We start from the raw sequence: 13,743 nt of genomic DNA, 5'->3' as shown, positions 1-13,743 counted from the left end.
TATAAGATGCATCCTCAGTCATCCAATCCCAGTCTAGCTTGGATGAGTGACAAAACGTTTCTTCCCCTGAAGAAATGTCAAGATGAACAGACTTTATGGATCATAAGAAAGAGTTTCTTTAATGATGAAATCAGTCACCTGATCTCAACCAAACAAAGCATGCTTTACAATTAATAAATACAAAAAAGAAGGCAGAGAGACCCACAAACAAGCAGCAGCTGAGGTGGCTGCAGTAAAGACCTAGCAGCGCATTTCAAGGGAGAAAGCATTTCGTGATGTCCATGGGTTTCAAACCTCAATGACTGCAAAAGTATTCAAAAGAATCCTCATATTTAAAATGATGTTGGTTTGTCCGCTTAATTCTTATAATTTTAAAATTTAGAGGACTGTATATACAAATAACTGTAATTCCGACGTTTGTTAAACCTTTTGAATTAAAGCTGGAAGCAGGCACTTCAGTCATATATTAATTGTTTCATTTAAATGGCGGTCTACAGAAATACACAAATTATGTCTTTGCCCAACAAATCGTGGACCTAAGTGTAGAATGAGTGGTTTGATAGGTGTTTAACTTGATGGGTCACGTTAAAGGACATGCAGCATGTGAATGCAAATTTAAAGCAGCAAACACCAGTAAAGTTATCAAAGATCAAAGAAAAAAGTGTCACAATATTCATACATTATGCTCTGTTCCATCATTACATTCAACCATTTTCATTGTCTCCAGTCTCTTTCTGTAAATAGTCTTCACATAGGCTATACGTGCTGTAACTAACATCAGACCTGGTGTGTCTTTTGTCCCGCTGCTCTTCTTTTGATCGGCAGGACTCTGAAGACGAGGAGACGGATGTGCGCATGGCTCTAAGTCTAAATCGTGGCTCTCAGGACCAAAGCACCTTACAGCCTTACATCCCAGAGGACTTTGCAAACTTTGAGATCTACAACGCCACTCTGGAGAGCCAGGAGGGGTTTCGCTCTGACTTGAAGGGGAGCCGTTGTGGAGGTGGGAGCAGCGAGAGAGAGGTGTCGCGAAGCCCCACGAACAGCAGTTGCACTAGTGGTTACTTTTCACACAGTGCCTCCAATGCCACGCTGTCTGACATGCCTTTCAGTGCCAGTGAGAGCTCTGACCATATCAGCTGCACCTCCAGAGATTCCCATGACCCTCTTGGCTGCCCTGTTGGAAGAGGCGGCACCCGAACCAAAAGTGTTTCTGCGGGGAGTGATGCTCAGCCACGACCTCTTTCGGCAGATGGGGTTCAGGACCTGCTCATCCATTCAGCCTCCTCACCTATCAGTATTCCTAATTGCACTGATAAGCCACAGTCATTCCCTTCACCAAACAACTGTGTACTCAGTACCAGCCAGGAGTTTACTGACTTTAAAGGGGCTGATGACAGCGTTGGTGTAGCTGATTTGGAACATTTTACACAGGGATGGGGGGAGGAGGGGTTGGAGGTTTGTACAAACGAGCAGAAGAAAACAGTCGATGTAGAAACACGTGACACTGACAATCAGCTCACCTCTGATGTCTCTGGTATTCTTAAGACATCTCTTCCCGAAAAGACAATATGCAAATATCCTAATTATGAAAACGCCGTTAGTGTAGGTGTGTCCTGCCCTAACACAACAGTGTTTTGCACTTCAGTCAGAGCCCCAGTCTCCGCCTCTCCAGCCCAAATAAATCTTGCTGCATCGGTCCCACCTCCACAATCGCCATCTCTACTCACATCGTTACCTACAGCCACGTCTTCAGCTCCAGCTCTGCGAGCAGGAGGAGAACCTCCCATTCAGGAGCCAGCCCAAGGGGATCTGCCCCATGGAAGTCCCTGTCCCAGTCCAAATCCCAGCAGCGCCGAGCCCTCTGGAGACTCCAGTGGGGATGAGAGCACTCCTGTTGCTCAGCTTCCTGACTGGATGGCACCTGGTGAGCAGGTGTGGGTGGGGAAGAGGAGAGGAACGGTCCACTATGTGGGAGGGGTGGAGTTTGCCAAGGGGATCTGGATTGGTGTGAAGCTGGACATGGCAGTGGGTGAGTCCATTTAAAACTTCTGTTTGTAGACCCCCAAGAAAAGTAATTATTACAGGAAAGAATGATTCGTTTAAACAGTCTGAATGTTCCATATATCTGATGTCCTGTATTCCTTAGTCAAAAACTTAATGATTAATTTATACATGTTGTCTTTAAGGCTATGCAGTTATTAACAGCAATATAAATATAGTATTTATTAATCCCTTAAATACTGGTGTCAGTCACGGCTAACGCACATGTGGGGCTATGTGGTGAAACAAAATCGCTGTAACCCCCTGTTGACTGTCTATTAGAGGATTAGAAGAGCGACTTACAGGAGAGCGAGGTTTGCTTTTAGTGGTGGGATTGTTAATCCACTCTGACTGGTCCATTAGTGTCAGCAGGCTGTTGTTTCTAGGAAACAAAACAAGAAAACAAAAGCAAAAAAAACCAAACACTTAAGGCCTGTGCACTCAGTGCCAAGCAGGAAAGATCTCAAAGGCTCTGTTAAAGGCTAATGGATAAACATAGTGGAGCATTTAGCAACTGGTATTTCTCTTTGGTCTGTTTTGGAGACAACAAACAGGTGAACACAAACTTCACATGAATGCTAATGATGATTTGGGTTTTCTGGCTGTACAAAACAGGAAACTGTCTGTGCATCCAGTTTATACGTTGTGCTTAAAAATGTATTGATTGGCTGAGATAAGTCAAAACTAACGAGTTAGTACATTAGATAGATACGTCAAAATTTTGAGATAATAACCTGAAAAGTTTGCCTTGAGGATGGCAAAAAATTTTTCTTTTTAAATAGCAGAAACAAGCTTTCGTAGTTTTCCATATCAATCTCATAAGGGATCTCATACTTTTGAGGGGGTTTCTGTTGCCCCCAAGTGGTATACAAGAGGAAAAGCAGGGGGGGAAAAGGTGTCTTAGTTTTGATGTGTTGTAGTCATCACAGACTGACTCATAGTCTAGAAAATGAGTCAGACTGTGACAAACAGCAATAAACCTGTGACCCCAGGGCAGTTTCCACTTAATATACTGTACGTATCATATAACATGTGGGTTTTTTTCTGTGTGCTACCCTGTTACTAATAAAGCTGAAACACAGCGTGAATGTTAGTAAAACAGGACACAGAAATTAGTAAATCCCTATATTTAAAAGAAAAAAGCACAAATACATTCTATATTCTATAAAATTCTATAAAAATTGCACATTTTGCTTTTGATGCCAGTAAAAAAAAGCCAAAGTTTTGTGGGGGGTTTTTTTTGGTTTTTTTTTTTGCAAAGCAGGCAAATACTGTAGTAATACAAACTGTGTATAAATTACAGGGAACTAAACCTGACTGAGAGAGGAAGAAAAAAAATAAAAAGGAAGCTAAACAAACATCACATTCCAGTAAAGGCAACACAATACATACTGTTGACTCATATATCATCCCGGAAAATGCAGAGGCGATTAGGTAATGAAGAAATGGGTCCCAGGTCCGGTAGAATAAAAAGGGTTTATCCTTTAATGGTGCAGAAGAGCTTCAGATAGAAAGAGTAGGACACCTGTCAGTGATCCACTAGACCAAGATAGATTTCCAAGCACAGCGGAGCAGAACGTGCCAAAAGGTCTCTGTAGTGAAAATAGGCCATTACATTAAACTGTTGAACAATTGTGATCCAAACCTGCTGGACACAGTGCCAGCAGCAGACAGACGTGTAGAACGAAGCATTTAATACAAAGCTCAGGAACACATTTTTAAAAAGTCATGACATCAAAATGTGTTTTATGTCCATACTTGATATAAGATTTCAGCTGCTCAACAGTCCAGCCTTCATTTCACAATGTGTCAAATGCTCTGAGAGAGTAGCAGGTCTGGACTGCAGAGGTGCTACTTTGCACTTTTTTTTATTAAGGATCCCTGCAGTTGCATGTGCAGATTCTTCTTCATCTTCTTCTTCTTTCGGATCCTAATCCACATATTTTTTTTCCTGAAAGACCGCTTTCTGGAAATGTTTTGTTGGCATCAAGTTTAAAATGACTTTTTTTTTCTGAAAGGCTTAAAAAGTCTTTTTTATTCTGATTTTATTTACATTTTACTTGTTTTGTAAAACGTGTTTGTAAGAGAAGTCTACATTAAAAGTGATTAGAAGTGAGCCATAACTCCTCTAATAAGTTATGCCTCATCCTATAGGTAAGCACAATGGGACAGTCCAGGGCAGGGTGTACTTCCGCTGTCCCCCAGGCCACGGCGTGTTTGTGAAGCCATCTCGTCTCACCAGAGGACCACCCTCCATGGACACTGAACCGCAGACTCTGATCAGATAGGACCCAAAGAAGCACGCATTTTCCGGGGAGTTGCAGGGATCTGAGCGTGGTCCTCAGATCCTCTTCGGCCTCCCTTCGTATTATCTTTTTGACCACTCAATTCTCTGAGCTGAAGGAGTCTGTGCTGTCTCAAAGCATATCTTACCTGTGCATTTAATGAAGGTATATCCTAATTATTGTTCACTGACAACAACAAAAAAAATCACTATGCACATATCTTAGTTTTCTATATGGTGATATTTTTATAGAAAACTTTAATCTGGGAGTCTTTATACAATATTACCCACATACTTTTTGTTACATTGGTTCTGAACACTACCGTATTTTTGTAAGGCAATGCACTCCAGCCACCCCCCCCCCCCCCCCCCCCCAGCTCCCCCTAGGCTCATAATGGAGTAATCTGGGATATGAAGATTAAGAATGTACTACTGTTAATAAACATTGATATTTACATCAATATGAAATATCAGGGCTAACCAAAGAACTTCGGTTCCATATCTGCTGTTATGAGTTACATGTTATTTTTCTAATGTGCGTATGTGGACGTATTTGCTACAAATCGATGTGTCCAATTAAAGCTTAGTGCCATATCTCTAGGAGTAATGCCACATACCCTGAGCATAAGACGAATCTGCAAACCCGAGTTGCAGTTAGAAATGTTGCTGTTGACGTACTGTAACACTGTGGAGGAAATAATCCCCATCCATCCAGCACGAAACTGTTGGTGTTCGAATGCTTGCACTGGAAAGGATTCTTGGAGAGTTTGTTGACTGTCTTCCACGATGGACTGATGAAATATTTGCAACCGATGAACTGTGTGTCAACACTAGATGTACAAAGCAGCTAGGTTTTGTCTGAGGCTGGTTATACTGATGCCTTATTGCCCTGTTTCTATAAAAAGAGGCACATAAGTCCCAAAATACTCAGTAGTTATAACCATAGCTGTATGGATCAGAACCTGTATGTATATTTTGAAACCCACAAGTATTCAAAATGCCATCCTGCCTTGCTGACTGACTGATTGAATGCCTTTTTAGCGGATGTCCATCTCCATTTTACATGCTAACAGACTGATGAGTGATGCTACACCTTAAAAGGTACTCAATAACTCAGTTTTTCACATGGAGGATTGAATAAAGGGGCGATGGACAGCATCGGGTTAGAGAAAATTAGCTTAGGTATGAAGAAGAGTTTCCTACAAACGTGTGTTTTATCAAAGCAGTGAACTGTGGAACTGACTAGAAATAGGTAAATATTCAAGCTGTAATTGCAAGTAAAAGAAAGAAACCCAAGAACCTTACTTTAAAGAAGAGAACAAAGCTGCTCTCCCTAAAAAGGAGTTGTAAATAGAAATGTATTTGAACATACACTATTATAATGTACAGAATTGTATTTATAATGTATCTTGAATTGTTTAATTGGTACAAAATGTTCTAGAATAGAACATTTACAATCAGTGTATGTGTTGACTCTTCATTCTGCTCATGCATGCTAACCTAGTGTATTTACCTAACTAGTATATGCAAGTAAATTTGAAATTCAGGATTCAGATGCAGGAAAAAAGAAAAAACAAGAAGTTACTTTTAACCACTGCATTTATCTAATGTAGCGATACCTTCAGGCTGACAAACCTGTTTCCTGGATGTATATATATATACATATATTAAAATGTAGTCTAATATTAACTTCTTTTTTTTTTTCAATTAAAAAAAGTCTGGTGATAATGTAGGATTAGCCAGCAGTTTGTGTTTTTAGTTCCGTCCTATGCTGGGATGTAGTGCAGTTTTAATATTTGGAATAGGAAACAGCAACAGTATACAGCAATTTACGTCCTTGCAAAAAGAAAGTTTTCACAGGACTCTATGCAGTTCAGTGAAAATCTAAATGCACCCTATGATTCAGTAGCTCTTAGAACTACCTACATTGACTCTACATTACTTTGGTAATGAGAAGGAGTTCATGGCCAACTCAATGACTGCAAGATGCCCAAGTCCTGTGGCTGTAAACAAACCCAAATAACCATTCCTCCACCACCCTTGTTCACGGTGGGAATGATGTGTTTGCGCCAATAGTCTGTGACTGATTTTGACCAAACACAGCATTATTCAAAAGAACACACTAGCGTCCCGAAGTCTTGTTGTATCTTTAGTTAAAACTTTGTAAACATAAGCTGTGCTGCCATGTTCTTTTTAGAGAGAAGATGCTTTCTCCTGGCAACCCTTCTGAATTCTTCTTCCTAATTTCTAATTTTACTGCCATGAATTTTAACATTTAACATCCTAACTGAGGCCTGTAGAGTCTGAGATGTAGCTCTTTGGTTTTTTGCAGTTTCCCAGAGTGTTGCATGGTCTGACCTTGGGGTGAATTTGCTCACTCTCTGGTTAAGACCGTGGCGTTGTGTCAACACACATCTGATTGTTCACACACACCTGTGAATGATCTGTTAATCAAGTTAATCAATTACCCTCTTAATTACTATGGAAGCAGTGAGGGTGTACTTTGTTTGAAAACTTTCTTTTTCATATAACTGCACTGTTTTGAGATCTAAATAAGAATGCTATGTCTAAGGTGTACAGGAGAAGATAGCATACGGGTAATGAATTTACAATAATCTCATGTTTTTAAAAAAAAAAAAACTTTCAAATGATGTTATAATAGAACACATTTTACTTTAAGATGTGCAGCATGTGTGAAATATCGCCAGGGACAATATAAACATCCTGGAAACAGGAATAAGTACGTTGCCCCCTTAAAATGATGAAGCCCTTTAATAGTTTTAAATCTTTCCAGCCTGTCTGTAGCCAGTGGTGTCATGTTTGAGGTGCTTTTAACCTACAGTTATGGTAGTCTGTTTACATACACTCATCACAGGCATGAGTGTCATGGTAATTTGGGGCTTTTAAGGATTTGTTTAAACTGTTCTTTTTCCAGGGTGGAATGATTTTTACAGCATACATATTTAACTATTTTAAACTGGACGCACAAGTTTGAATTTATTTTTGATTCTCTCAAATCTGAAACTTCGTGGGCCTTGGCAAAGTTAAAAGACAAAAGTTATTAAAAGATTTAAGTAGGCATATGTAATTATTTGAGTATATATATATATATATATATATATATATATATATATATATATATATATATATATATATATATATATATATATATATATATATTTTTTTTTTTTTTTTTTTTTTTTTTTTTTTTTTTTTTTAACCCTGTGTGGATTAGAGAAAATCCAAAAGAAGTTCAAACTTGTGCACCCAATTCTTGTTTTCTTCATTAAAGATGTATGCTGTGCAATAACTCCACCCTGGAAAAAAAAAAGTTCATGGAAGTTATTAAAAGCCCCAAATTACGACGGGTCATGCTCACTTCTAACCACAACTGTAAAGTAACTTCCCCAAATTGTTCCCCAAACAAACAAAAAACAAACTATTTTTAAAAGTGTCTATTATATCCGGATATTGATGATTGATTCTGTTTATTTCCAATAGGAGGAGGTGCTATAGGGAAAAAAAACACAAAAAAACAGCTTATACTACAGTAAACTAAGACGATAGTAAAGAATACATTATTTGAGCAAGATTTTCAGCTTTTTTTTTTTGCACTTTCATTATGAACTTATTAAATTACACCCCAGCAAGTGCTGTGCACCCACGGACTGCACGAGTTTCCGGGGAGAACTGACATTCCCAACATGCTATTATTTCCCAGTCAACCCTAACTTATATATGAACATACATGGTCGAAGTAACTGAGTAACTTTATTCAGCTCTACGCTGCGTGCCCTTGTGACAGTTTCAGCAGTTGTGCGACAGTAGGGAGCCTGAACACGGTGTGGTGGTCTGGATCTGGGTGGAGTTAAGGATCCGTGTCACGCACACTGACAACTGGGAAGCACACACACAACAAACAGGTGTCTTCCTCCTCTTTCAGACGCACAGTCACACTTTCGGGGGGCCTCCTGTCCGCACACTGAACGCTCCTCTTTCCTTTATCTAACTTTTAAAACTCCCCGGAAATCATTTTGAAACACAGCTTTCACACAATGCACGCGGCACAGAAAGACACCACCTTCACCAAGATCTTTGTGGGAGGTCTTCCTTATCACACAACCGACTCAAGTCTGAGAAAATACTTCGAGGTGTTTGGAGAAATCGAAGAGGCCGTTGTTATCACTGACCGGCAGACGGGCAAATCCAGAGGTTATGGATTCGTAAGTAAATCTTGTAATTATATAACGATCCGGTCAGCTGAACAAGTCAAGTAGAATGCGCTGTTTCGCGTGCAGGAGTATAATCTCATGGAAAACGCGTTGTCCTAATTTAGGTGACCATGGCAGACCGGGCCTCTGCCGACCGAGCCTGCAAGGACCCCAACCCCATAATAGATGGAAGGAAAGCCAATGTGAACCTGGCGTATCTTGGGGCCAAACCCAGGGTCATTCAGCCAGGTGAGGGACTGGACCTCAGTTTTGTTTTTATTTTCTTTTACAATCGAATATAAAAAGAACTAAACTAAATTAAGCTAATTAAAGTTTATGGAAACAAATCTAAGAAAACTTGTAGGTATTTTTCTTCCTGGGTTATTTTTATTTTAAAGATTTTAAACAAATGTTTCACAATGGTCTGTATCAACTCCAGGCTTTGCATTTGGTGTGCCTCAGATCCATCCAGCATTCATCCAGAGACCTTACGGGTATGTGAAGCTACATTTTGTTTCTGTCACAAAAATCTGTCTCTATTAGAAATGCCCTTGACTATATTTTTTTCATTATTATTGTTTTAAACGTGTATTTATTATTGCCTCCATCTGTTTCACCCTGACTGATGACATGTGAGTGTACATGTGTGCCCCTCTGCTTGAGGTTGATTGTGAAGGAAGTGAGCGTTTGTCCCCAGCCACTGCAGGACTTGTCTTCATGTTGTCTATTTCTCTCTGATCTGACAGGGTCGGTAACGGTTAAAATAGCTGATGAAGTGACATGATGATTTGAGGAATAGCTGAGTCTGCATTGGGCAGAGCGCTAAAGTGTTACCTGTATACTCTGACATACACAAACGAACAGAAATGGTGACTAGATGCATGGAAATCTTCTCCTGTTGTTGTTTTCTTTGATGATTTTTTTTTTTCAGTTTTCCATAGTACATAGATTGGTGTGTGCCTTGTTTTCAGTATGATGTGGCGTTCAGCTTAACTGTGTGCTTACTTCTACTTGCAGTGGGGGGTGTGGGGCGTTCAGAAGGGGATTTTTTCATACAGACTTTTCCAGTCATCATAGGGAGTTATAACTCTGCAATGGGGTGTTGATTCTTTTTCCCGTTTTAATGATTGTGCTTTAGCCTGTGTTTTTATTTATTTATTCCTGGTTTCTGGTTAACATGAAGTTCACTGTGTTTTGTTGTCAAAAGGGGTTGGGGTTGACGATCACTCAGTGTGTTAATTTCAAATTCAATCCCCGGCAACAAAACAAACACTGGCTTGCATGTGGGAGTTCATTTTCTGTTTCCTTACCCATGATGCTGTGTTTTGTTTTGTTTTTTTTATTGGGTTTTTTTTTTTTTTTCAATTAACCTACTGCTTTCATTTGTAGCTTACATCTACAGGTACATATACTGAACATTTTCTTTCTGATCAGTCACAAATATTCAGTGGGGTTTTTTTTGCCATCACTCAAGTGGTGTGTATGAGTGTGTTCGATTGCCTCCCTCTTTGCAGAAAGGCTGTGCTTTGGTGAAGTAAGTTATTTTTTTAACAAAAAGGTTTCAAATTAAAGCTGGATCACTCTGCTGAAATTTTAGCGTTATGAATTCATTATTTTAGCTGTGACACATGAGTTTAGGTGTGCTCATATAGTCCCTGCAATATAGGGTGAAGACAAGAGCTCTTAGCTCATCTCTTAGGCAGCAGCTGTTGGCTACAGTGATCCGCATGGCCTCTCAAATTCAGATGGAAAAAAGGGAGTCACTCAGCAGCGCTGTTAATAATGTATGGCAGAGACGGAGCCGCTCGGCTGCGGACGACAGGTGGGACGAGCCATGCGCCCATGAGGCGTTTTGGTTATGTGCTGGGGATTACCCATGTGCCCTGGTGATTTACAATGCACCTTTATTTAGCTCTCCACTTGCAGGACGACAAAACCTCCATGCCCTCCTTTCAGTAGTCACACTTAAAGTCAGCTGTGACCTTTACAGCATTTAAACACTTTGTAGTAAAACCAAGTTGCGTCACAAAGCGAGGATACCAGCGTGATGGCTTCTGTCTTGTCAAGTTGAAAGCTGTTAAAGTAATTAGACGGGTCACGCTCAAAAATAAGCATTGGGAGTTTTCTGGAATCGATGTGCCTCTATAAGACAAAAGAGTTAGCCTTTGTTTCGCCTCCCATTTTCACTTATCAGTGGGGACACCTTCAGTCTGATCGTAGTGAGGTGTAGGCAGTTGTTGAGGAGAGCTCTGCCATGTGTCACTGAAGGAGAAGATCAGCTTGTCCTTTTGCGATGACAAGAGGAGCAAAAATAGCATGCAGCCAGCCTCCCTTGTCACTCAAGTTGGCCGTGCGTGTGTATTTGCGCGGGGTGGTGGTATGTCTGGAAGGGTAGAAGAGGTGCACGTGTCAGTGGATAAATATACTTTACACCTGCTCCTCGGTGTATTTGGTTAGCGTGACTCTGACAGAAGTTTAAAGTGGAGGCAAGTTTACCCAGATACAAAGGTTGTATGTTTCCATCATCATCAAATGGAGATGTCCCTTTATTACACAGTCTTGTTTATTTCTTTTTCAAACAGCCATCTGCACAACATGATACAGCTAAGCACCTACTTTTGATAAGATGCTGTATGGTTACTTTAACAGCTACGTGCAAAACAGTCATTTTTTTCTTTTTCTTTTGCGTTTAAGGACCTATTAACATGTGTGGGCATGCTTGTATGTGTGGTGTTGGTGTTGCAGTATGTGGGCAGAACCATGTCCATTTCTCGAACTGATATGTTGTGTTTTTGCGATAAGCTCGCATTTTGTCAAATATGGTTTTCAGTGAAGCGTTGGGGTGCAGAGCTTGGCTATGTCTTCTTTTAATGCCTCACTGTGTTTCAGATTCGGGTGCTTTTTGAAATTTAAAGCTACGCTTGTGTTTCTTTGTGGTTTTTGCTGCTTTTTAACGTTTCATTTCTAGGTAGGGTTTTTATTTTTTCCGTTAATGAATGGATTTGCTGTGTTCTGAGGACTGGACTGACATATTTGGCACCTGCTTTTCAGTTTTCCAGCGTTGGAAAGATGACTGACTGTGGCTCTGTTCTGACCCTGTGCATCTTTGTGTCCTACAGGATCCCAGCTCATTATGTCTTCCCTCAAGCCTTTGTCCAACCCAGCGTGGTGATCCCTCATGTACAACCGTCTGCGGCTACAGCAACAGCTGCCGCTGCCACTTCCCCATACCTTGACTATACTGGAGCAGCTTATGCCCAGTACTCTGCAGCTGCTGCGACTGCTGCTGCTGCAGCTGCTGCCTATGAGCAGTATCCGTACGCAGCTTCACCAGCACCGACGAGCTACATGACTACAGCGGGGTATGGGTACGCTGTCCAGCAGCCGCTTGCCACCGCTGCCACCCCAGGAGCAGCAGCAGCTGCTGCGGCCTTCAGTCAGTATCAGCCTCAGCAGCTCCAGACAGATCGCATGCAGTAAAACCTTTAAGACTACCTTACAGAAAGAAAAGAAGGGGAGGTGAGCTCTTTCCACGAAGAGGGTGAAGGGAGGAGATGCAGACAGATTGAGGCTGATTTAAAAAGAAAAGAAAGGTTGTCACTTCCAGGTTTTAACTAAGCAGAACCTCTACCAAAGAGCGAGAAGACAATGTTGAGACAAGTGAGGAATGTATATTTTATTCAAGTGAGATCAGTATTGGATATAAATGAATATTTAATATTTATTCAGCAGTAAAAAATTTGTCAGGTTAACTGAAGTTGACTCACTGGACATCAAGACAGCTGTTGCTGAGTTTTGTATATATGTTGCAGGGGTAAGTCCAAAGTGCATTCATGTCTTATGATCAGATTTCTTCCACGCTAATTTAAAAATCAGCGATAACACCTGGCGACAGTATGTTACACCTTCATGCAGTTCTCAGTATTGAAATAGTTTCGGACCATTTTTTTTCTTTTTGTTTCACAAAGCTATCCAGGCACTGATGGAAACGTCAGTGTTTATTAAGACTTTTTATATATATATACACATATATATTATTGTTTGGAGTGAGGTAGATTAGAGACCCTTGGGAAAAGAAATCCCTTTTAAAAAGTATTTTTTTCTGCGGTACATAAGACAAAATGCTCTGGTGACAGCTGAAGCTGGTAAAAGCACTCGCGCGTCTTCCCTTTTAATCACTCAAGTATGTTCAGCTAAAGGGAAGAAACGCTGTTGAATGTGAATCTTTCATTTTCATAAAATGTTTCATCGTGTGTTTAAATTATGCTATTTATGTATTTATTATGGAGCCTTACAGCAATAAACCCTTTGTTTTCATATGTTAGTATAAAAGTCTACTGTGGAACATGTCCATGTGTGCTGCTGCATTTCTCATGATCAAGAGCATATGATGGATGTGAACGCTAGGCTTTGCAAAGCTGTCGTCTGTATAAAGAACAAATGATGAGTGGAAAGGTAGCAGTAACTTTAAAGTGTTTCTTTTTTTCTATACTGTTCTGTTGTTTTTATGTTGTCTAATAGATTAATAGCTCTTTAATGTCACTTTTGATACTTGACTAATTTGATAACTGAGGCTGTTTTTAAAATTGATCACATTTTATGTCTTTTGACATTAAAGGTTTTCTGATGCAAGAGCAACAGCTGTTGACCTTGTAATGCATGACTCAACTATACAGATATTTTATTTGGGAAATAAATCAAAATTTACCTTCAACTGTTTCTGTGTTCTTGTTTAATTGTTTGGCAGTATGAAAGAAGATTCTCCAGGTTTCTAAAAGGACGTTTAAAGCTGTTCTTTGGATGTTGGCTGCCTTTTGCTCTGTTCTCCATCAAGATGACTGTGTTTTAGGGATAGCTGTAAACACTCGCTGTTATCTCTCTCTCCTGACCTCTTCCATTCATACCGATGATGATTTGAACCCAAAACCTTCACCTTTGGATTCATCACTCCATAAAATGTGTCCTCACTCATGTTCAGGGCTGACAATCCTTAAGAATGGCGTCTTGACAGCCACCTTCCTCTGAGACCATTTTTGATGAGGCTTCAGTGAACAGCAGATGGAACCGCTTATAGGTCAGGTTCTGTGTCAGGTCTAATAAACGATTTTTCTCTAATATCTCTCGGTTTTTCTTACCAAAGCTGCTGCCTCCTGACACCTGCTGGTTAATGTGAGTATTGCACACCATTGAGTCGTGACACCTTGA

At 40.3% G+C, this 13,743-nt stretch overlaps 2 protein-coding genes across 5 annotated transcripts in view; both read left to right on the top strand.

Moving 5' to 3' along the window:
• The window catches only part of kif13a (kinesin family member 13A), a 38,228-nt gene extending 32,441 nt beyond the window's left edge, over positions 1-5,787 (top strand). For all 4 annotated transcript variants that reach the window (XM_082550897.1, XM_082550896.1, XM_082550898.1 and 1 more), the window contains 2 exons: positions 826-2,032; positions 4,198-5,787. In XM_082550897.1, coding sequence (XP_082407023.1) covers positions 826-2,032; positions 4,198-4,331 — 1,341 coding nt within the window. In that variant the 3' untranslated portion in view covers positions 4,332-5,787. The remainder of the gene's footprint in view (positions 1-825; positions 2,033-4,197) is intronic.
• Positions 5,788-8,101: 2,314 nt separating this feature from the next.
• rbm24b (RNA binding motif protein 24b) lies at positions 8,102-13,257 on the top strand. The gene is made up of 4 exons (XM_082550909.1): positions 8,102-8,550; positions 8,664-8,787; positions 8,978-9,032; positions 11,658-13,257. The coding sequence occupies exons 1-4, from the start codon at positions 8,383-8,385 to the stop codon at positions 12,016-12,018; spliced, it is 708 nt and encodes a 235-aa protein (XP_082407035.1). The 5' UTR covers positions 8,102-8,382; the 3' UTR covers positions 12,019-13,257.
• Positions 13,258-13,743: the final 486 nt, after the last annotated feature.

The sequence above is a fragment of the Aulonocara stuartgranti genome (genome assembly GCF_965226115.1).
Source record: "Aulonocara stuartgranti genome assembly, chromosome: 11".
Classification (NCBI taxonomy): domain Eukaryota; kingdom Metazoa; phylum Chordata; class Actinopteri; order Cichliformes; family Cichlidae; genus Aulonocara; species Aulonocara stuartgranti.
This window is presented reverse-complemented; position numbering and strand designations above follow the sequence as displayed.